At 36.7% G+C, this 25,743-nt stretch overlaps 1 protein-coding gene across 7 annotated transcripts in view; it reads right to left on the reverse strand.

Annotated features, from left to right (window-relative positions):
* Window positions 1-25,743, reverse strand: part of CAMK2D (calcium/calmodulin dependent protein kinase II delta) — a 292,607-nt gene that overhangs the window by 59,834 nt on the left and 207,030 nt on the right. For all 7 annotated transcript variants that reach the window (XM_060105286.1, XM_060105268.1, XM_060105279.1 and 4 more), the window contains exons 7-8: window positions 17,982-18,084; window positions 11,500-11,583 (exon numbers count right to left, since the gene is read on the reverse strand). In XM_060105286.1, the coding sequence (XP_059961269.1) occupies window positions 11,500-11,583; window positions 17,982-18,084 (187 nt within the window). The remainder of the gene's footprint in view (window positions 1-11,499; window positions 11,584-17,981; window positions 18,085-25,743) is intronic.

Here is a 25,743-nt window from a genome sequence, read left to right on the forward strand (position 1 = left end):
CAAACAACCCAATCCAAAAATGGGCAGAAGACCTAAATAGACATTTCTCCACAGAAGATATACAGACTGCCAACAAACACATGAAAGGATGCTCAACATCTTTACTCATTAGAGAAATGCAAATCAAAACTCCAATGAGATATCATCTCACACCAGTCAGAATGGCCATCATCAAAAAATCTAGAAACAATAAATGCTGGAGAGGGTGTGGAAAAAAGGGAACACTCTTGCACTGCTGGTGGGAATGTGAATTGGTACAGCCGCTATGGAGAACGGTATGGAGGTTCCTTAAAAAACTACAAATAGAACTACCATATGACCCAGCAATCCCACTACTGGGCATATACCCTGAGAAAACCATAATTCAAAAAGAGACATGTACCAAAATGTTCATTGCAGCTCTATTTACAATAGCCCGGAGATAGAAACAACCTAAGTGTCCATCATCGGATGAATGGGTAAAGAAGATGTGGCACATATATACAATGGAATATTACTCAGCCATAAAAAGAAATGAAATTGAGCTATTTGTAATGAGGTTGATGGACCTAGAGTCTGTCATACAGAGTGAAGTAAGTCAGAAAGAGAAAGACAAATACTGTATGCTGACACATATATATGGAATTTAAGAAAAAAATGTCATGAAGAACCTAGGAGTAAGACAGGAATAAAGAACAGACCTACTAGAGAATGGACTTGAGGATATGGGGTGGGGGAAGGGTAAGCTGTGACAAAGTGAAAGAGCGGCATGGACATATATACACTACCAAACGTAAGGTAGATAGCTAGTGGGAAGCAGCCGCATAGCACAGGGAGATCAGCTCGGTGCTTTGTGACCGCCTGGAGGGGGGGGATAGGGAGGGTGGGAGGGAGACGCAAAAGGGAGGGGATATGGGAACATACGTACATGTATAACTGATTAAATTTGTAAAAAAAAAAAATGTAAGAAAAAAATAAAATAATAAAAAAAATAAAAATAAATAAATAAAAAAAAGATGTCAATACTATTCACAGTAATCTACAGAAAAAAATATAATAGCATAAATATATTAGATTTAAAAATACTTTCAGGCTGGAAGATTTCAAGAAAAGAGCTACATAGACATTATTGAGCAGACTGATGTGAAATTGTCAATGCCTATGTAAACAAACACTGTTTTGTAAGCTTACTTTGCCTTGCTCATTAGACTAGATTCCAAGGCATTTCTGAGTTATGTGTTTTTTTGTGGCTCTATTTTCTGAAAGTACAGAACAACGATGAGAGTTGTGGCATATTAATAAGGATAATATTAGTAAATTTTATTGTAGATAACACTTGCTGAGCACTTACCTGTGCTTTACTGCATTACCTCATTTAATCTCTATACAATACTACGAGGTAGATGTTATTGCTCCCATTTCACAGATGAGGAAACAGAAGCCAAGAGTTTAAGTGACTTAATTGTTTGAGCCACAAGCAGCCTTGACAAAGTCATGTCTTAAACATTCCCTGCATCCCCCTTTTCTTTATTTATGAACTTTAACAAGAATGGTCATTTTAAGTTTTAAATTGTTTGTGTTGTCTAATTGAGAGGCCTTGACTTTCACTAGGAAGGTTTCAATTTGGTTCTGCCTTAAATATTCCCTGCAGCCACATTTTCCTTTAGCTGTGCCTTTTAACTTGATTATTTTAAAGTTTTTGTTGTCTATTTGAGAGTTCTTGCCTCACTAATAAAAATCCGATTTACATTTTCCTCATAATCCTAATATTTTACCTTTTTCTCCTAGGTCAGAGAAAAAAAGATGGCACTAAGACATCTATAACTAAAGCACTAGTATCTTTAAAAGCCAATCAAAGGGTCTTCATTTTCTTTGCAAGACAACTTCAGGGGGTGATATGACTTCCAAATGTCAGATGTCTCTCCTGATGTTAACCCTTCATGATCACTGCCTAGATATTTCATTAAGGGTTACAAAATAATAATGATATTCTAATTCTATTACACCTTCCTTAGCCTAAGAATAACTTACTTCATCAGCTGTTTGGTTACCCTGAGACATAGTTCATAGAGGAAAGATAGGGTAACTAATTTTTTCCTTCTTTATTAATCAGTTTTCAAAATAATGCATTGGTTCCCCAGCATCCTCCAAAGGCTAGGATTTCTGATGCATTTAGACCATTATTATGAATGCATGGACTTACACTTATTTGATGCTTCAATCCCTTAGTGGTTTTTTCTTATTTATCCTCTAGTTATCCCATCTTTAACCAGTAGAAGACTCTTCAGTTTGGCTCCTGAGTCCTGTTAATACAAACTCTGTGGCCTTTCATAGTTTCCGTTCTTTCTGGTTATCACCAGATGCTCCTGGATAATCTTGTACTTTTCCTAATCCAGACTTGGAATCAGCCACTTCTATAAGGAATCCTGATTTCTTATAGTGGCAAATGGTATACAGAGACCAAGGTTGGGTACCCTGAGGAGGGCTCTGTGGGAACTACAGGCTTCTTCAACAAATAAATTGAGAAAGGAGGAAAGAGGAGTGAGAAGAGGGGGAGGGAGAGAGGAGCAGAACTTACAAATTAAAAGAGACTTAAGAGACCAAACTGATAGCAAAATTATGAGACAAGAGGGCAAATAGCAAAATTACTAGATCTTTGATAATTTTAAGCAATTATTACATGACATTTAAAATATTTCTATTATTGAACTTGACTTAAATAATCTTGAGGTGGAGGAATTAGCAGGGTGGTGGAGATGAACAAAGATTAGCCATCAGTTCATTATGCTACTATTCTCTCTACTTTGTACAGAGAATTTTCCTAACATTTTCCATGAAAAGTTTAAAAAACGATTTTGACACGGTCTGCTTCATATAACATTAAAAAAAATGGAAACTACCACTAGTTTTCATTATCTTATGTACATATTTGTGCTTGGGAGATGCTAGATATGTTTGACGAATGAGAGTTGAGAAGCACTGATTACTGATTAGGTAGAAAGACTACATTATCAAGAACATTCAAAACTGGTTTTTAATAAAAGCTAGAGTTAAAAAAATGATTACACCTATAATCACATTAATGATTAAAACATTCTAAAGGCTGTTCTTATGAAAAAAGAGGTGAAGAAGCAATGCTGAGAAACTCTTGAGAAGTCAGTGGGAAGTTAATGGAGCAACCTAAGAAGACATCCACTTCATCTTCTCAGAAAGCAAAGGGCATAGCATGAGCTTGCATGCAAAATGCAGGTGGAGTTTGGAAATTAACTAGTGAGGGATGAGTACGGCTCCTTTTTATCCTTTATGCAAAAAATAAATAAATAAATAAATAAATCACAATTCATATAGGGAAAGTGTTCAACTAACACTCTGAGACCCACAGAGCCAATGATGGGTAGAACAAAGACCTAAAAGATCAAGGCCAGCAACTTAGAAAATTATTTTTCTGATGATGAAAGCTATTTACACCATGTAGTAGGGGTGGTAAACTGACAGGCTTTCTGGAACCAGGCTGAGGTGAGTGCAGGTGCCTGCTGGGCATGAGGTAGGCAGGAACCAGGGGAGAGCATGTGTCCGTTTGTCTGACAGGTACAGCGGCCATATAAGAACAAAAGCACCTTGTTATTAGCTCTTTCAATTACTTTAGAGAAGCCAGAAACTGATAGTTTCCAGAAAAATCTTCTGATAATAAATTATAAAGATAAATGTTAACACCTTCCAAAATAAAAGGTCTAACTCTCTGGCCAAGATATCTGTAGACCACCTGTTTGCAACCTCTGCTCTATAATGTAAGAATTCTAAGATTTGCTGCCCTAAAGGAATTTGCAACTAGCTGAGTTATGCTGCCTAATGTTGGTGTACACCAAAATCACCTGGCAAACTTGTGAAAATGCAAATTCCTGAAATTCATCACAGAGAATCTTATTCAATGGTTCGTGGGTGGGTTCCAGAAAAGTTGTATTTTTGATAAGCACTCAGGTAGGTCACTTTGAAGCACGTGATCTGTGATCCACAGTTTGAAAAACATCAAGTCAGGGAAACCATAAATACTATATCTATAGAAATGTCTGAAAGTGTGTAAGTTCAGAATAAGAGGATATTGGTAGAGACTGTAACTGGGAGTAAAGCTCCATGGGTTGAAGATTGATGAAGATGTGGGTCATAAGGGATGAAGGCAGATTGCCTTCTAAATGTGAGGTACACCAGGAATGGTCCAGTGTAAGTGCTGCAGAACTGGTTGGTAAGAGCAACAAACTGTCCAGTAGGCTTGTGATTTCAAAACAGTAAATACTTTCTCAAAAAGCTCTTGAGGCTGACTTATTCCAGCTGAAATATGAAAAGGCTAAGGCTCAGAAATCAAACAATTGTTGGACCTAAATTGGCCAAGAAAGAAAAATATTCCATAATATTTCAAAGATTTGTCAACAGTTACTGTACATTCTGTGACAGCCACTATATTATCACTCATAATTGTTCTGATACATAATTCAGGTAGAGAAGTAGCAAGATAAGGTGTGTGTGTGTGTGTGTGTGTGTGTGTGTGCGCATCTGTGTGCCCGCTATGTTTATAGACTCACATTTATTATTTTTTAAAGCCAAGATGTAGAAGGAAGTTCGGTTAAAAACCAGTGATTCAGTGACATCTATAAACATTTGCTCATCCCATTAGGGAATTATGAAACTAGCTATATATGCAAGAAAACTATCAAAATCAATTTACTGTGGTTAATGGCAGAACACAAGGTTATGTTCTTGCTTCACTAATGTCTATCATTTACTTTCCAGTAATGGACTAGTAGCTTTCAAAGCCCAGGTACAGGTCAGATTATATTCCGTGTGAGATCACAAAAGCAAGGTAATGGTGGTGAGTATTGGAAATTCCCTGTGTACAGACTACTGCATGTATCTAATAAAAATAATGCACAGACTTCTTTGAGCCATTATACCAGTGCTGTGCTTCACTCTGTTCTGTGTCTACTGCCCAAAGACAGCCTTAGTGAGTGCTCATAGTTTAATTCACATAGAAGATTACCTGCCATTTTGCTAAATGGTTTATTCTGCATTTCTTTTGTTATCTGGGTTATGTAATTTCTTACCACACTACCCAATGTCTAGCCTTGAAAGGAAGTAGTTAGTCAATTGGCAAGAGCTAGTGCTGATGGATGGTTGAAAAAGAGCTGCTCTCAAGATATGCCATTACCTAAAAGCAGTAAAATGATGCGTACGTTACTTTGGTGGTTATTATGGGGATGGGGATGAGGAAAGGTGCACCATCTTACAAGTAAAGTGAATTTAATTTAACTATCAAGACATATAATAAAATGGTAAAACAATATTCTAAACCCAGAGCAGAGATTCAGAAATGTAACAAAAAGCAGAAGAATCCATTATGATGTTCCTGACAGTGGGCAGTGGGGGGTTATTTGCCCCAAATATGTAATATTAGAATATCTAAAACATTGCTGTGGTTAGCTGCATGATCCCAAGGCATTCTAGGCATGCAATTAAAAGATGCTACTATCTCTAAAGAAAATGCGAGCTGGTGGCAAATATATGCTTTAAATGGGGCATGGCTCGTCACAAAGGGATGTGGCTGCCTGTAAAAAAAAAAAAAAAAGTAAAAAGAAGAGGTAAGAAATCAAAAAATACCTAGAAACAAATGAGAATGACCCAAAACCTATGGGATGCAGCAAAAGCAGTTCTAAGAGGGAAGTTTATAGCAATATAATCCTACCTCAAGAAACAAGAAACACCTCCAATAAACAACCCAAACTTGCACCTAAAGCAATTAGGGAAAGAAGAACAAAAAAACCCCAAAGTTAGCAGAAGGAAAGAAATGATAAAGATCAGATCAGAAATAAAGGAGAAAGAAATGAAGGAAACAATAACAATGATCAACAAAACTAAAAGCTCCTTCTTTGAGAAGATAAACAAAATTGATAAACCATTAGCCAGACTCATTAAGAAAAAAAGGGAGAAGACTCAAATTGATAGAATTAGAAGTGAAAAAGGAGAAGTAACAACTGACACTGCAGAAATACAAAAGATCATGAGAGATTACTATAAGCAACTATAGGTCAATTAAATGGACAACCTGGAAGAAATGTACAATTTCTTAGAAAAGCAAAAATATCCAAGAATGAACCAGGAAGAAAGAGAAAATATAAACAGACCAATCACAAGCACTGAAATTGAGACTGTGATTAAAAATCTTCCAACAAAGAAAAGCACAGGACCAGATGGCTTCACAGACGAACTCTATCAAACATTCAGAGAAGAGGTAACACCTATCCTTTTCAAACTCTTCCAAAATATAGCAGGAGAAGGAACACTCCCCAACTCATTCTACAAGGCCACCATCACCCTGATACCAAAAGCAGACAAAGATGTCACAAAGAAAGAAAACTACAGGCCAATATCACTGATGAACATAGATGCAAAAATCCTCAACAAAATACTATCAAACAGAATCCAACAGCACATTAAAAGGATCATACACCATGATCAAGTGGGGTTTATTCCAGGCATGCAAGGATTCTTCAATATACGCAAATCTATCAATGTGATACACCATATTAACAAATTGAAGGATAAAGACCATATGATAATCTCAATAGATGCAGAAAAAGCTTTTGACAAAATTTAACACCCAATTATGATAAAAACTCTCCAGAAAGTAGGCATAGTGGGAACTTTCCTCAACATAATAAAGGTCATATATGACAAACCCACAGCCAACATCTTTCTCAATGGCGAAAAACTGAAACCATTTCCTCTAAAATCAGGAAGAAGACGAGAATGCCCACTCTCACCACTATTATTCAACATAGTTTTGGAAGTTTTAGCCACAGCAATCAGAGAAGAAAAAGAAATAAAATGAATCCAAATCAGAATAGAAGAAGAAAAGCTGTCACTGCTTGCAGATGACATGATATTATACATAGAGAATCCTAAAGATGCCACCAGAAAACTACTAGAGCTAATCAATGAATTTGGTAAAGTAGCAGAATACAAAATTAATGCACAGAAATCTCTTGCATTCCTATACACTAATGATGAAAAATCTGAAAGAGAAATTAAGGAAAGACTCCCATTTATCACTGCAACAAAAAGAATAAAATACCTAGGAATAAACCTATGTAAGGAGAAAAAAGACCTGTATGCAGAAAACTATAAGACACTGATGGGAGAAATTAAAGATGATACAAACAGATGGAGAGATATACCATGTTGTTCTTGCATTGGAAGAATCAACATTGTGAAAATGACTATACTACCCAAAGCAATCTACAGATTCAATGCAATCCCTATCAAACTACCACTGGCATTTTTCACAGAGATAGAATGAAAAATTTCACAATTTGTATGGAAACACAAAAGACACTGAATAGCCAAAGCAATCTTGAGAAAGAAAAACGGAGCTGAAGGAATCAGGTTCCCTGACTTCACACTATACTACAAAGCTACAGTAATCAAGACAGTATGGTACTGGCAGAAAAACAGAAATACAGATCAATGGAACAGGATAGAAATCCCAGAGATAAACCCATGCACATATGGTTACCGTATCTTTGATAAAGGAGGCAAGAATATACAATGAAGAGGACAGCCTCTTCAATAAGTGATGCTGGGAAAACTGGACAGCTACATGTAAAAGAATGAAATTAGAACACTTCCTAACACCATACACAAAAATAAACTCAAAATGGATAAAAGACCTAAATGTAAGGCCAGACACTATAAAACTCTTACAGGAAAACATAGGCAGAACACTGTATGACATAAATCACAGCAAGATCCTTTTTGACTCACCTCCTAGAGAAATGGAAATAAAAACAAAAATAAACAAATGGGATCTAAGGAAACTTAAAATCTTCTGCATAGCAAAGGAAACCATAAACAAGATGAAAAGACAACCCTTACAATGGGAGAAAATATTTGCAAACAAAGCAACAGACAAATGATTAACCTCCAAAAATACAAGAAGCTCATGCAGCTCAATATCAAAAAAACAAACAACACAATCCAAAAATGTGCAGAAGGCCTAAATAGACATTTCTCCAAAGAAGATATACAGATTGCCAACAAACACATGAAAGGATGCTCAACATCACTAATCATTAAAGAAATGCAAATCAAAACTACAACGAGATATCACTTCACACCGGTCAGAATGGCCATCATCAAAAAGTCTACAAACAGTAAATGCTGGAGAGGGTGTGGAGAAAAGGGAACCCTCTTGCACTGTTGGTGGGAATATAAATTGATACAGCCATGATGGAGAACAGTATGGAGGTTCCTTAAAAAACTAAAAACAGAACTACCATATGACCCAGCAATCCCATCACTGTGCATATACCTGGAGAAAAACATAATTCAAAAAGACACATTCACCCCAATGTTCATTGCAACACTATTTACAATAGCCAGGACATGGAGGCAACCTAAGTGTCCTTCGACAGATGAATGGATAAAGAAGATGTGGCACATATATACAATGGAATATTAGTCATAAAAAGAAACAAAATTGAGTTATTTGTAGTGAGGTGGATGGACCTAGAGTCTGTCATACAGACTGAAGTAGGTCAGAAAGAGAAAAACAAATACCGTCTGCTAACACATATATATGGAATCTAAAAAAAAAACATAAACAAAACATGGTTCTGATGAACCTATGGACAGAACAGGAATAAAGATGCAGACATAGAGAATGGACTTGAGAACATGGGGAGGGGGAAGGGTAAGCTGTGATGAAGTGAGAGAGCGGCATGGACATATACACTACCAAATGCAAAATAGATAGCTAGTGGGAAGCAGCCACATGGCACAGGAAGATCAGCTCGGTGCTTTTTGACCACCTAGAGGGGTGGGATAGGGAGGGTGGGTGGGAGATGCAAGAGGGAGGGGACATGGGGATATATGTCTACGTATAGCTGATTCACTTTGTTATACAGCAGAAACTAACACAACATAGTAAAACAATTATACTCTAATAAAGATGTTTAAAAAAAAAAGGAAAGGTAAGGATAGGATTGAGGAAAATGGAAGGTGGCTCTGCTTATGGCAAACGGGTTGAAATCTGTGAGATGCATTGTGGCTCTAAGTTTCTAGAGGAATTCATGAGGTGTGTGTGTGTGTGTGTGTGTGTGTACACACACACGGGAGCACTTATGTTTGTATGCATACATGCAGTATCTATCTAATATTTATTTACATTTTTCAAGAATGTGATATAGCTCAGACAACAAGGGGGGAAACAACTCTTCATCTATCTTTTTTCCCTCTTCCAGCCAAGTAAGTTAGAGCTTCAACCCTAGAAGTTACCTCACATTTCACAGAAGTGAAATTCCATTATGACAAGATATGCCATTATTTTAAAAGGTTAGCTATACAAACTGTATTGTGGAAATGCAATCACACAGAAAATCCAAAAACAAGTGTACCCAAATTTACCAAAGTAATATTAAAATTGAGCACAGTGTGTTTAGTGAGTCTAAACCCTGATGATATGTCATATTTGTTAAAAATGCAGCTGCCCACACTGAGCTCAGAGCCACTAATGCAGAGGGCCCATGTAGGGGCTGGGTAGTTCTATGTATGTATGTAAGCTTCAGCACTGATTCTGCTCCACAACCAGGAAAGAATTTATAGTACAAAATATCAGGGTTTTTTTTGTTTTCTTTTTAAATGATCTGATATTCTTCAAGGTCAGTAACATTGATACATTGTAAAAAGTGTTTTCAAATGCAAGAACCAAATAAATGATTTATTTAAGTTATTTAAATGAATGAGATATGATTTAGGAGCTGTGAAGGTGGTCCATAATAATATCTTCTGCAACGTAAAAGGCGTGCAAGAAAAAAATTTAAAAGTGAACAAGGAAAGCAGAGAGAGAATTTAGTATTCAGATGAGGGCATCATAATATTCAGCTGATGATCAGAACTACAATGCTGAATCATCTATTTAAATGTGTTCAGTCCCTCTCTTATAAGGCTACAGATCAGTTATCTAGAAACTTCATTTATAAAGAAACATTTTCTAATACTAATAGTAATAATACCTCACACTTATTTATTTTAAAAAATCCTCTCGGAAGTTCTAGAAGGCAAGTGCTACTATTGTCTCCGTTTTTATAAGTGGAAGCTAGGGTACTGAGACTTGCCCTGGTTCTGACCCATCTACACCACAGCCTGTCTCCAGTGCCTGGTCCAAGGGCAGCACTCTAGCTGCACCCAACCCCCCACCCCCTAACACATCCTCCATAAGACCTATCTGCATCTGCCTGTCTCTCAGGGTACTCCGCTCCTCTGAAAATTCATCAGCAGAAACGGATCTGTATTGGGGCTGATTTATTGCAAGGGAAATATTTGAGTTATCTGCCATTAATCTTTACATCTGAACAATAACATTTTGTGGCAATGCTCTAACCTAAAGGATTTTAGAAATCCTTTCCTGCTTAGGAAATATTCTCAGGGAGGCAGGAGGAAGACAGAGCTTGGGGCACACCTAAGACCCTACCCTTTAATTAGGCTACAATTCCAACTTTTTAGAATAATAATATCTGTTTCCATTTTAAATTGCTTTACAAACTCTAAAACGTCTTCATTTAATGCACACCCTATTTGACCCTCATATAATTCTATGAGGGTAAAATATTTCTGTTTTATAGGTAAAGAAGCCAACTCAGAGATATTAAGGAGATGGGGTTAGCAGGTGCAAAGCAAAGACTTGAACCCAGGCATTGTGACTCCAAACATTGTGCTCTTCTCACATCTGCCTTCCTAGGCATGGAAGTAACTCTAAGAGACCAAGATGCACACAGTTTGAGATCAAGCACCAAGTTGTTGTGCTAATGATGTAATGTCAGGAACCTAGAGGGTTAGCTCCTGCCAATAACTCCAGCAGAAGAATTTTCAGAACACCCTGAAGTATCCCTTTTACTTCAGTCTCTCACCTATTTGAAGTATATGTTGACATGCAGAAATTCTGTTGTAAAAAATGTGGTGGAAATCCTCCCCATTCTATACCTTTGAGTGTGCATAGGCTACTTTTTGATTAGAGCTGTTGTTAAAGGCCTAACTCGGAGCTCAGTCCCCAGGGAACAATTACATTCCAAGATCCACTCTTTCCCTCTTAATCCCTGTTGAGCATCTTGTGGTACAGACATGACATCTGTGCTAAGGGCTTCCTGGTGGAGGTGACAGGATGGGAGTATAAACCCCACGACCTCTGAGGGGGATTCTCTATGGCCCTGATCTCAAAGTGCCTCCCAGACCATGAGCTTTAACATCACCTGGGAACTTGTTAAAATGCAAATGCTCCCGCTCCAGACCTCCTTAATCAGAAACAGCAATCTGATTTTAACCGGCTCTCCACGTGACTGTGTTGTAGACTAAAGTTGGAGAATGATAACTCTAAACTGATTGCTAGAGAGCATCAACTTCAAATTTAACAGATAACTATTTTTAATTATAACAATACTGGTGTACTGCAAAATCGGCATGAAAATGATTCCTTACCACACGCCCACATATCCACTGGCTTTCCATAAGGATCTTTGCGTAAAACTTCTGGAGAAAGATATCCAGGTGTGCCAGCAAAACCTAGGGAAAACAGATATTAATGAGTTAAAACCAACTTGACAAAATCAATATGAAATGGCAAACTAAGGAAGAAACTTCTTTGGGCTTCTTTATCTGTTGATCTGTTTGTCAAGATAAAACAAGGCTCTCAGGGAACTGAAATAATGTTGGACGAGTTTCTCTCCATAGCAGTATCAACATTAACCTACCCTGCTTTGTAGCTTATTAGAAAAAACACATCTTTCTGCAGATATGAAAGCCAATCTATTGTGCTGCACAGTGTGTGTACTTCGGGCCATTTGGTCAGCAGTTCTGATTCTTGTTTATGTGTGAGTTAAAACTAAACCTGTGAAAAGAATCAGAACATCCTCCCCTACACCTGGAAAGAAATTAGGAGAAAATTGAAGATAGGGTTACAACCTTGCCAAAGATGATACTTCTCATGGTACCTACATAACTTTATTATGAGAGGTATTCACCTATAAAAGAGAAGGACCCAAAACATGGATCCGGGGAACAAACTTAAAGCAAATTTTCAGTAAATATTTTTGGAAGTGAGGTGGTCTGTACAGGGTGGGGGATGGCACTGAGAGTAACTGAAGAACTCTTTAGGAGAAGGAATGAGTCCAAAATACATCAAAGAGCTCACTCTGTACTAATAAATAATCAGTGTGTGCTTATAACTGGCAACTAAAGAGAAGACTCAGGAATATTCAGATGAATCACTGTTGAACAAGTATCAGCTAGACTTAACTTAAGGGATGCGGTATGAGAAACTAGATGGCCAAAGAAAGTTTCCTATCGTATAAATCAGTATGTCCAATAAGGTACACTTAAATGACAATTTATAGCTAGAATTTAGAGTAAAATATTTCTTATTTGGTAAAAAATACCAAAAATAACTATTCCTATTTGGAAGTTTTCTTTAAAGGCACACGAAAACTCAAAACTGTTCTTTAAAATGATAGGTAATTGGGAATTCCTCTCACTACAAATCTCTGGTGAATCACCTTATCTATTTACTGTGATGCAAAGTGTCCAAGATAGGAGCTTTTCCCCCATCTCCATGACAAATTTGTATTTAAAAAAAAGCATATGTATAACAGCCAGTTACTTCTTTGAACAAAATTACATTAGAAAATGAGGCAAAGGATTTTGGATATAACTTTTTCCCCCATTTTCATTACTTTCCCTTTCCTTGTTCGGTTTAGAGGAGGGTGGGGTAGACAATGAGAAGGGACTTCAAGAAAAGACCTGTAGGTTGTAGTTTAAGCTCTTCATGGACCACAGTGGATCCATCTCTACCTCAAACTTTATTTGATAGAAACATTTGCTCAGTAGTTGTGAAGTAGAAAGAACTACTGAGCAACAGTGGTGGTTCCCCTGAGTGAAGTTCAAGGAGTCCCTGAAGGAGAGACATGGAATCCGCTCTTCTAAGGTAGGGTAGGCACAATAGTTTTCAAGAGCTACCCAGTGCTTCTCACTGCCATATAACTGCTCTCTCATTCCAACCATCCCTCTCTGACTCCTCCCAAACTAAGACACACAGGGAACCCAATGGGACACCAATGCCAAAGACCAGATTAAAGACTGAGGTCCCAGCTGGCACTTTAAGTTCCTTTCCCATCTGGTTCTCCCCTTCATTCACCCAACATGACTTCTTTCTACCTCTGAGCACTTAGCCTAAAAATCTCTTTAAGGTCTCTTGAAGATAAACTTCTCATGCTCACCCTTGATGATACTTTTTCTGTTCCTTGGACCTTCAATTTTTTTTTCTACCTTTACTCTAACAGAAGGTGGCTCTAAATTATTTCCATGTTAGAGATCTCTTTAGCTAACTACAGTTCTCAGTGGTTCTTTCTTACTCTGAATTTTGACTACCCTTTGATATGCAATCTGTACCCTCCTATCTAGAGTTGGTAAACTTTAATATATGTCTTAAATAACTCAGTAGAATACCTGGCCTGGAGCAGGAAATGTTAATGATATTGCATCTAGGTAGAAAAGATAGGGAAATAAATCACTATGTAAGAAATGCAACAACAATCTTAAGTGTAAATTATTACAAGCCTCTTCTGGAGACTACAAATGCTAAGAGTACAACTATTATTTGAGCAGTCAGTGGGGTCCTCACTCCTAAGAATAGTGAAGCCTACATCTAAATGCATGAACATTAAAACAGTGCACTTAAGCTACAATGTGTTCTCATGAATACAGAAATACTGAGGGTAAGATAAATTAGGTGTTCTTCAGCAGCAGATTAAACTCCTAAGAATCTAGTTTATGATGATATATGCTATCAACAGGAGATTTAATGAGAGCTTGCCTTCTTTACAGACAGCATACGTTTCTCACTGTGAAAAACCAGAAGGAATATCAGAACAGACCAAACAAAGAGAAAGCAGAATTACTTACCGTTGGAAATGTACCCATTGCAACATACTGCCATTAAAAAAATACCTTAACTTAAAAAAAAAGAGACATAATAGCAACCAAGCAAAATAATTCTTCCATGAAGTAAGATCATGGAAGTTATCCTTTTTTCGTAGCAGCAACAAAAAAACAGAAGTGTATTGAAAAGAGCATTCCCAGTCCCACAGGAGAAACAGGCTGTTCTCTTTGGTAAATTTCTAGCCTTCCTAACAAGTAGGTTATAGGGTGTTACTTCTAGCCTTTTTGGCTAGTATTCAAATAGATCAGGGCTAGAAAGACAGAAGAAGTAACATGGGAAAAACAAACACTGGAACTAGAAACTGAGAAAAAAATAATCAAACACAATAGACAGCTTCTATAATGGCTTGTATAGTTTTATTTTTCTTATTTGTAATAGACCTCTCACATTTATTGAAATAAAATTATGTAAAAGCCTGAAACTCTGGCATTATACATAATGAAGAAAGAGTTCTGCTCTTTTCTTCTTAAAATAAAAAGGTTCCCCACTCAATACTTATATTTTAAAAGATAAAATTAATCAAACACATGAGACTATGGCAGATGATACTGAATAAATATCAAAACAAGTCGTCCATATTAAAATATGCCTTTATTCCTAAAACCTAAAATATATCACACAATACCCCCAAAAGAAATGTAGTACTTCATATGCCCAGTTTTTCTTCACTTAGGTAACCATGAGGATTCACTTGAACTTGTAGAATAAACTATTCTTTTTAAAAAAAAGCTTAAAAAAAGCTAAAGAAGGGCTTCCCTGGTGGCGCAGTGGTTGAGAGTCCGCCTGCCGATGCAGGGGACGCGGGTTTGTGCCCCGGTCCGGGAAGATCCCACCTGCCGCGGAGCGGCTGAGCCCGTGAGCCATGGCCGCTGAGTCTGCGCGTCCGGAGCCTGTGCTCCGCAACGGGAGAGGCCACAACAGTGAGAGGCCCGCGTACCACAAAAAAAAAAAAAAAAAAAAAAAAACTAAAGAAAAAAATAAAAAAGAAACAAGTATTCTCTTAAGCTTAAAAACTATGTGTTTCTATACTTTTGAAATGCTGAATTTCCTTAGAACTTATAATGCACCTCTTAAAAGTCATTACCCTAATAGCTACCTTAGCAAGAACTTAACTGATATCACCATACTAAAGAGAAAATGGGAATTTTACTCCCCATCTGTTGTTGTTTCTCTAGGACCAGCTTGCTATGAAAAATGAATTATCACAATTTGAAAATTTGTATACTTTTATATGGATGTTATTGCTTTCACTAGTCTGATATTTAGTCATTCACTCAACAACTTTCACTGTGTAGGCCAAGTACTGTGACACGTGTTTCATTCCAAGATAGTTTTGAAAACTTACTGACAGCTTTCATAGCCCAGGCATTTTCCAATGCTCTACTTCACTTAGTCTCATAACAGCCCCATAAAGGAGTGTTTATTATCTTCATCTACAAAGAGGACACTGACCTCACAGAGTTAAAGTGACTTGCCCAATGGCATGTAGCTATTAAGAATCAGAGCCAGGATATCAGCTGAAGTATTTTCATTCAAAAAGCAGAAACTTTTCACTACATACAGTCCTTCAAACAGCTTTTGATCTAGCAGAAGAGATAAAACATAGAGTCCCAAGCAAGAGAGATTTCAGCTCAACTCCAATACTTATGTAAGCATCATCCAAGTTGTCGATGTTAAATTGGAGCCTTGGTTCTGGTAATAAGGCTTCTGGCTTATTCCTGATATCCAATCATCATCTTGTACACAGTTCTGACAATTACATCCCTGAGCCTAAGTCCCTCTTTTGGTATCTCATGAAGAAGGGTCCTGCTTTGCTCTAGAAAGGACTAGAGTCCTGTCTTTGAACCCAATTTCCAGGACTTTGATTTCTTCTAAATAGATTCCCTTTAGAGTTCAGGGTTCCTGTCCTTTCTGCATGTTACCTGTAACTTGCTTTCTCCTATATACTCCTTAGTTCAAGCTGTCTTCATGCATAATTTGAACTACTGCATTAGCCTAACTGGTTCTTTGCCTTCAGGCTATCCTTAAAGCCATCCTCCACATTGCTACCAAAATCAACATTACTTAACATAAACCCAATTAGGTCCTTCTCTACTTAAAAATTTTCACCAGATCCCTGAAACTTCTAAGATAAATGCCAAATCCTTCAAAAGGACATAAAATCCTTTCCTAATTCATCAACTACCACTCATCTCAGTATACTTTATACTTTAGCTATGACAAACTTATTGTTATTCCTGAAATAGAAAAAAATTGTTTTATGCCTCTGAGATTTTGCAAGTGCGGATCTGTCTGTCTGGAATGCCTTTATCTCCTTGCATACCAGTGAATAAAACTCCCATTCAGCCACTAGGAAGGCAGAAGCCTTACCCCAATCACTGAAACTTTCCCCAGAGGCAGAATTTCATAATTCTTCTCTTGTGCTCCAGAGCACCTCATGCATTCTTCTGATACAGGTGCCCTGACATTGCATGCTAAATACTTATTGATATAGAAATATGAGCATCTCAAGGGGCAGGATCTCTTAATTTATGTATCTCCAGTGATCTGCTCTGCCCATTTCTGTGATAGCCCACTACTTCCTGTTGGACCCTAACTCCTGTTATTGTATATTCTTTATCTGTGTCAACCATACTCTTTCCTATGATAAAAAGATGTTTCTGAATCTCACATTTACAGAACTAATTCTAGGTCCTACCTTCTTTCAGTTTGCAGCTAAAAGGTACAAGCTTTATTTATATGTCAAAATATGACACACCAAATGCCAAATTTGGAGGTATTAAACTCACCTGGTAGGTAAGGCGAGCCTTAATGTAAAAGGCAGTATTAAAGCTGAGAAGTATCACAGACAAGGATAATGGTCAGGTACTACTGAAACAGGACAGGCAGCAGAAAATGAGGTCCTGAATTAGGCTGCCTTCAGAGAAGACAGGCAAGGGTGCCTCACCAGCCACTCCCATTAACTAGCTGGGGTAGATCAGAGAGACATGGTGAATCCTGGGAGCTCTGTGTACATTTTAGTACATGTGTATGTTTAGGGATACAGAGAAGTATTTGCACAGAAAACAAAAGAAGTAAAGCACTTATTGAGCTCTCTTTGTATTTGTTGTTGTTGCTTAGAGGAAGAGCAATTCAAAGTGAAGGGCATTTAAAAAATTTAATCTCCATACATTGAAAGTCAGAAAAGAAGTAAGACTGAGGCTCTCAGAGGTTATATTTTAGGACACTATGTGAAAAATGGGTTAACACTGGGAAATGGCAGAAAGAGAAGCATAAAATCAGTGGCTGAAATCATTTATTTTGGCTGAATATCAAAACAATCCATATGCCTAGTTAGAAATACTATAATTTAAATTTGTTTAGAGTTAATCTCTTCCTTAATTGCAAGGAAATGGAAATTTCATCACATAGAAGTTTTGAAATTATCAAAATTGTATAGAGGAAACTGGCACTTTGGAGAAATAGAAGATGAGACGAAACACACACACATATACAGATATATAATATCATATATTATATAAATCTCTATCTATATATACTTTATAATATTTTTAAAACTTAAATTTGCTAATCACAAAATATGTAAAATATTCTGCAAGTATTTCCTGAGTACCTACTATTTACATAGGTGTTTTTAGCATCAAGTGAGGCTGTATGTGAACAATCAATGTTCTCTCAAATACTCTTTGACTACTGCAATCCTCCTATTAATTCTTAGAACAGAATCCATTTTTTTCATCCATCCTTTAAGAAAAAAGTCTATGTGTTATTGCTCTTCTATTCCCTTAAGTTATTTTTAGATTATATATCCTTTAATGTCAGTAAAATCAGGTACATATAAAGGTCCAATATCTTAAAATTAGTCAAGTTGTCAGAATGAACATTTCCATTCTATTTTGGTTAGGAAGTGGGATGTGACTGGAGCCAGAATAGTACAAGCAACATGAGGTAGAGAGGTCCTACTCACCAAACCATGCCTGCTGGTCTCCTTGAACTTCTATGGCTAAGCCAAAGTCTGCCAGTTTCACAGCTGCTCCCTTGGATTTGCTAGCTAAAAGCAAATTCTCAGGCTTTATTTAGAAAGAAAAAAGAGAGATTGAAGTGAGAACCTATTTTAAGTGACTATTCAAAACTAACATTTATAAGGTTAGGGGAAAAAAAAAGGCATGCACTGTCCTCTCTCCCGGAGACTGTCATTCCTAAATCCCAGGGAAAATATGGTTAGAAAATGATAACAAATGACCATGTGTGCAGGCTTCAGACAGATGCCTAAGTGTACTGGAGAGATACTGGGCTGAAGAGAGAATACGCTTGGGGAGCGATCAAATGAATGGGAGCACCTGTCTTGACCTGCTCACATGCTTCCAAGGGCTGCTTGAGGTCCAGACTTGGCCACGGACATTGGCTTAGAAGCCTAACAGAGCACAGACATTTTCAGCAGAAGGAAACTTGGCAAAATGATAACAAGAGTTGGACCAATCTACAGACATTTGGCAAATGAAACCGTGCAAATTAAATCCTAGTTGACTTCAAGAGTTTGGACCCGAATGCAGTGATTTTGATGCCTCAATGTTTCCAAACAATTTTCTGAACAAATTTTGGAGTTTTATTCTGAATTATGTATTAAAATTGCTGTCTTTAAGAATCTGTTTATTCTTAAAGGCAGAAAGAGTCTACTACTATTTGCCAAATGTTATAGTTGGATTTTTTTCTTCATAAGCCAGTTTTTAAAAACATAATTTATATGTCTTCAAAGTGTGATTCAAACTATTACTTATATATTTATTTTCACATCTCAGAATACTATAAGAAAGACACATTTTTATTTTCTTGGGTATTTATCATTACTCAAGGACTGATAACTCAGTCTTGGAATAAGGCTGTGCCTACACCACTGTTTCCCAACTAGGGCATCGAGACACATTGGTACTTGGAAAATAAGCACCATGGCAAAGTCTTGAATTTCCATGGACTGCCTTTGTGGGTTTTAAGAAATGAAGGGAAAAGATGGTCAGGAAAAGGAGGCTGATTAATACGTACAGTAAATCTATCATCGTTAGCTATGTGGATGAACGTATGTCTGGATTGGTATGTATATTTGGGAGAGTGGTTCATCTTCTTACCTGGGATAAGACCCAGATAATTTAGAGGTGTGTCTCAGACTGAAAAATGTTGGGAAACAATGGACTCTGCAAGTGTCAAAACGACTGTCTGAAAAATCTAAAAATTCAGTCAGTCAAATTGGTTTTGTTTATATGTTGACAAACAACTAATTTCAATTTTTTTTCATGAAATTGGCTACTTTTTTTCCTTACTGAATAGTCAGTTCTGTTGGTTGTTTTGACCTTGGGTAAACACAGCCTAAACCAATATTTAATTTATTAATTAAGCCAGCCATGCAAATTAGCAAAGACTCATAACCAGAACTCAGAAGAAATCAGGTTAAGTCTACAAGAACTAGAGTGTAGGCAAGTAAGTTTTAACCAAGTACCAGACTTCTTCGGGCTATTGCTGCTCACTGCCATCAGATTCATCACTGTTATGACAATTGGTAACTGTAAGGAAAACTTTGTAATTTTTTAGGGCTGATAGGGTTTTTACCTCAACACTAAATACATGATAATTTAATTTCGATGTTGGGATGACGAGGTCTCAAGTATATGAAAGATCTTCATACTAAAATAACTTTTACTAAAATCTAACATTTGACATTATTTGGAACTCTTGTTCATCTATCAATATACTATAGTATCTAACCATGTTATATCATCAATATTTGACATTTTATTTTCACAACTAAAGTTTATGGTCCACTACACTCATGTACCTTTGTCTTTAATTAAGAAGTGATTTCCAGCTATTAATTTATGGAATAAATAACTTGGAAAAAACCACATTAAACTGTAAGTGATAGTTTATTTCTCTGTAACCTTCATATTCAAAAGCATTGAGATGTCAGAGAGCTCTGCTAATACACATCTGTCCTAATTTGTCAAGCACAGACTCATTCAGGGAAAGAGTTCCAATCACTTTAGAAATCACAATCATTTTAGGTCTTTCAGATCTCAAGTGAGCAAATGCCAGTGTCATCAGTGTATAAACAATTTAATGTGCTTTCGTTCCTATCAATAAATCAAAAAGTTCTGGGCAGTGCTGTGTGCATTATGCCCTTAAACACCAGGTATCTGCCAATTCAGAAGAAAGGGAACACCTTAGAGTTTTATCATACATGGCCTCTTGAATTTCTGGGGCAAATATTCATACCTAGAGATGACCTAGAAGACCTCTCTGTAGGGCCTTGTGAGTCATCCAGGAAATAATAAATCCATCTGGATCAGTGTTTCACCTTATACCCGTGAAGACTGTTCAGCTGCAGTTATGCACAGGAAAAGGCATGTCTATTTCAAGGTTACTGTATAGATTTAAAAATAAATAGCACTGAAATAGCTTCATGTTTAAGAATATCTTTTAGGCAAACCTAAAATATAGAATTATGGAACGCAAACTGAAAAATTAGGATGATTATTGGCTTTATTAAAAGATTATTTGCTTTATAAAGAAACATTAAAAATATCACACACATTTGATTTATATACAACTCTTTGGAATATATTTGTTTGAATAATCTTGTTACCATGTTCTGCAAAGATATGGAAGGCTTAATCAACAAGAAGTTCTAAAGCAGCATTTAAACCAGGGCACCACACAGTTCTTCTGATTTTCTTTAACTACTACCATTCATATAGCCTCCAACTTAAAAACATACTGCATTGGCAAGTAGGTTAGTTCAGATTATGAATGTCCACAGAAATTAAGATAATATGTGGTTATATTCCACAAAAGCTGAAACAGTAGAATCTCTCACCTAATCAGTGGCTACTTCTTTAGAAAGGATGACCTTTACATTCTTCACTGCTAATATTCTATTATTTTGATTTTCTAAAACAAATGAGAAAGGTGAGATCAGAAACTCAGGCCTTCCAACACAACTATGGTTGAACATGGGGCAGAGCACTGTGAGAGAAATGGGCAGCACAATAATCTAGAAAGAGGGTGAAGGCCCGGATTTATTTCCTGGTCCTGACTGTTATTAACTATGTGGATTTGGGCAATTTAGACTCTTGAAGCTAATTAACTAATTCTTCATCTCACAAATGAACATTATAGATATATATTTTATCTCAAAACAGTATATATAAAATTATAAAATCCCACTGGATTTAATCACAGGGGCTCGTAAGGGACATAATATGCATTAGTGATTACCTATTATACTGCAGTGCAGCTGGCCATTTCAATGTGCATAACATTGAATATCTGTAGTGAATGCTCATGACTTGAGAAATGTCTGTATTTCTAAATTAAGTGCAATCTATTATGTTAATATTTACACATTGAGATTATCTCTAAATTCTTATAATGAATCACTGTTTAGGTTGGTTTTTAAATAGATTCTACTGACATTCTCACACACAGGTTCCCTCCCCGCCCCATTGCTTCCTAATGATGCAGGATTTTCCACGACATCTGGTCTTAGTGTCAACAACCATTTATAGCATATCAGCTGTAATGAGCAGCAACTGTTTGAAAGTTTTGTTTTGTACTTCCATATGGATACAATGGCAACTACTTCCATTGTGATTTGGGATTTTCTTGAAACTGTCCAAGTATCTTAAAGTACTGAGGCAAGTTGCTGTAATCACTTTCAGAACTGGAAGAGACTTGGGAGATAAAATAATTCAAACCCCTCAGTTTGAGGTATAGAGGTTCAAAACGATGAAGCAAGGACTTGAGGCCAGATTTCCTGATCCCTTCCTTTTAAAAGACGTGATACTGAGGAAGCTCCTCTGATGGTATAAAAATCATTCATTTTCAAAAGGTAGTCTATTCAGCAGATATTTTTAGAAGAATTTAAAGTAGTTAAAAATATTTATTACCCATAATCAAATAAAACAAGGGGAAACTTATGAAAAAGACATAATTTTGATTTTGCTTCTCAAAAATCTCATAGGGCCTCCCTGGTGGCGCAGGTGGTTGAGAGTCCGCCTGCCGATGCAGGGGATACGGGTTCGTGCCCCGGTCTGGGAGGATCCCATGTGCCGCGGAGCGGCTGGGCCCGTGAGCCATGGCCGCTGAGCCTGCGCGTCCGGAGCCTGCGCGTCCGGAGCCTGTGCTCCGCAACGGGGGAGGCCACAGCAGTGAGAGGCCCGCATACCGCAAAAAAAAAAAAAAAAAAAACTCATAAACACATCATGAGGATTTCTAAACTAGCATGATCTTTATTAAGGAACTGATTCAGCAAAGGCAATGACCATCTTTAACATTAGTCACATTAACATCTTCCACATTAGTGATATCACAGATTTATCTGTGCACATATGTGATATCTATCTAACCAATGAAACTCAAACATTCGGAAATTATAAGGGTAGTGAAATCATGTGTGTTTTACTTTTTTAAAAAAGCAAAACATTTTTAATGAATATTATAAAACAACAAGTTATTAGTTTTATTATTCTATATTATTTGATGCTTACATTCCCTTGGATATTAGCTTTTAAGAAGTAAAATTGTCTTTTAAAATTTCTTTCTTCTATTGGAAAGTCTCAATATGTCAACATGAAGTTAATCAGTCAGTGCTTTGGTGCGTTTTCAGTCACTTCTCCTTTGCCAAAGAAGGTGTGAACAAAGCTCCTAGAAATCAACTAAATGAAATTTTGCATGAATTGAAAAGCCTGAATATCAGGCTCGCTCATGCACACGGTGGAGGTCCTTTTGTGCACATGGTACAAGTGACTTCTGATTTTATTTTCACATGGCATGGATACCTGAATTTATGTACTTAGCATGGGGAATTTCTAGCTGATACGTGCACTGTGAGTTTGTGATGAGGAAGTACTGTTTCTATCATCGTGCATATATGAGCAAGTTCGTAAGAATCACTCAGTATTCCATTCCTGTTTCTTGATTTGCCCCTGCATTATCAGCACACACTATCAAGTAGCTTGAAAGAACACCAGTGGGACTTCCCCAATGAGCTGTTTCTCCACAGCCTGACATACACCAAGTACTCCATAAAGAAATACTAGAATGACTAAATGAATTATGGAATTTGTCACATATATATAGTTTGTTTCTAATATAGCTAGTCATACATTATGTACAAGTGATGTGTTCTTTAAACATTTTTTTAAAAGGTGGTTCTGAAAAAAGTGGAATAATTGTGATTTTATAATTATGCTAAATGTAGAATTCACTATTTGATATATCTGCTACCCATGGTGACAAGGATTTACTGAATGCTTGTCAGATTCCCAGAAAATGAATTCCTTTCTTTTCTAGTCATACATTCGATTTTATTGACATTTCTATGAAAGTGTTAAAAATCCCCCCAAATCTCCAGAATTACTATCTTCATTTAAATATCTATATCTATTCAACTATCCATCTATCTACCTACCTATCACTCTCATATCCATCTACCCGTCTAATGATTTTTCCATTAAATATTGTTCTTCAGGAGGTAGGCTTTAAGAAAGACAGTATTTTTCACTGAGGCAATTCACTGGTGCTGATTTGTTGATAAAAGATTCAGTTGTATGTATGAAGCCTCCTATCCAGATAGCTGTTCATGAAGTAGTTTAGTAACCATTTCTGATACACTCCGAACTGAAATCTTACTACTTTGTGTGAAATATGGTTAGTTGAAAAAGCACAGCTATGTAACTGTCTCCTTTGACTTACTTCCTTCTATCAACTGATTCACAGAAATTGTATTCTCCCCGTTCTTAAATGAGACAACACATCTGACTTGATATGCCTTTATTTCCTGTGACATCGAGAGTTGTCACTTGTTACTGCAGCCTCTTTTCGACCTAATATATTTTTGGATGCAGTGCTTGTCTGGTGTACTTCCTTCTTTCTGGGATGCACAGCACAGATACATTCTCCACATATATTTAAGTGATCTTTAATTCACCAGCCTGTACATTCCATACATACAAGGTCTGTTTTTGTTTTGCTCTGTAATATATGCCCACAGCCCAGACAGGGCCTTGGTAGGTGCTCAAGAAATGTTTGATTAATGTTTGTTCTTCTCTTTTGATACCTGAATTTTTAATCAGCAGAGTTCACAAATATCCAACACCACTCTTCATAAACAATCTATTTTTAAGCACTCCAAAGTGATTGTCTTGATGTGGCCTAAATTAAATGTGGCAAATCCATTTTGTTCTTCTCGATGTCTCATTTTCCAAAGGCTGTGGACAATGCCACCTTACTGATTTTCTAAATAGGACACTTTTGCTTTTTATACCAGTCTTTTGTCAAATTATGCTACCCTCCTACTCTACATTAAATCTTAAATATGCCTTATTCTCTTATTCTTAACTATACGAACTTTGTATAGTTATGAAAATCCATAGGTGGGGATTATTTTAATCCCTTGACTCACTAAATTTAGACCCATCTTCCCAAATAATTCTTAATATTGCTAGCAAGATTATTTTACCGTCATTGTTTTGAACTATTCTTTGATCTCTATAATGGTTCTCAATTCATTTATCTAACTGAATTGAGAAGTGGTAGTGATTAAGCTTGCAGAGCCTGGAACCCAACTGCTTGGGCACAAATCCTATCTTAATAGCTGAGTGACCTTGAATAAGTTCTTTTACTCATGGTTGTTAAATCTCCCCTTAGGTAACATGGGGATGGTCATAGTGCCTTCCTCATGAAGTTGTTCTGAAGATTAATATGATGATACAGTACAGGGTATATAGTAACTGCTTGATAAATGGCAGCTATGGCCATTTTTATTATTAAGGTTCTGCTTTGATTCAAATCCTCTCAAAGACTAGAGTCATATCCCTGAACTATAGTCCTATAATTATGTTAGCAGTGCTATATCTCCCTAATACTGCTTGAATCTACATCAATTGGCCTGACACTGAATGCACCTTAGACAAAGGTTGTGGTCCATGTATCCAATGTATACTGCCTGGTGCTGACTGACATGCTTCTGTTATGCCAACATCCCACCACCCTGAACTTTCTCCTGTTGTTGTTTCTGTTGTGCCTGCTGTGCCTTAGCCTTGTCTCTAGGTCTCAGTAAGTTTCCATCTGGTGGATTCTACTGTCTAATAAGCCCCCAAGTGTGGCAGTTATTCAAATATTCAAACCGAGATCTGTATGCTATCACTGTATCAAAGAGGATATGTTTATCCTCTATTTTATTCACCATTAATTATCATACACAATAATCTGTTTTATTCAATGCTGTCCTTTATATTATAAATGTGCTTTTGGTTGAACTTTATTCATTCCTAAATTAAAGGACTATGCTGCAAGTATTAACTAGGTATAAGGTCTCACATTAGGTACTGTAAAGGAACACAATATGTTAAATAGCTATTATCCGAGGAAGGATTTATAAACAAACTGTACAGTACTCCTATGCTCACAGGTGTCTGTGATAATGATGAAAAATGTAATACTTCCTGTGTTTTTATCTCACTGATACGGACAAATTAAACTGCATGCATGTAGTGTACATGAATTAACATATGAATCATGATAGGGAAACAAAAATATATGGCCCAATAGTAGTAAGGGCAATATTTTGATTAAAGCCTGATAATGGGTTTCAGCAATTGATCTTTTTCATTTTAATATATCGGTAAATATGCTATTGCAAGTTGTGTACTTATCAGACTGCATGGTGGATATAAAAG

The sequence above is a fragment of the Mesoplodon densirostris genome, chromosome 1 (genome assembly GCF_025265405.1).
Source record: "Mesoplodon densirostris isolate mMesDen1 chromosome 1, mMesDen1 primary haplotype, whole genome shotgun sequence".
In the NCBI taxonomy this organism is placed as follows: Eukaryota; Metazoa; Chordata; class Mammalia; order Artiodactyla; family Ziphiidae; genus Mesoplodon; species Mesoplodon densirostris.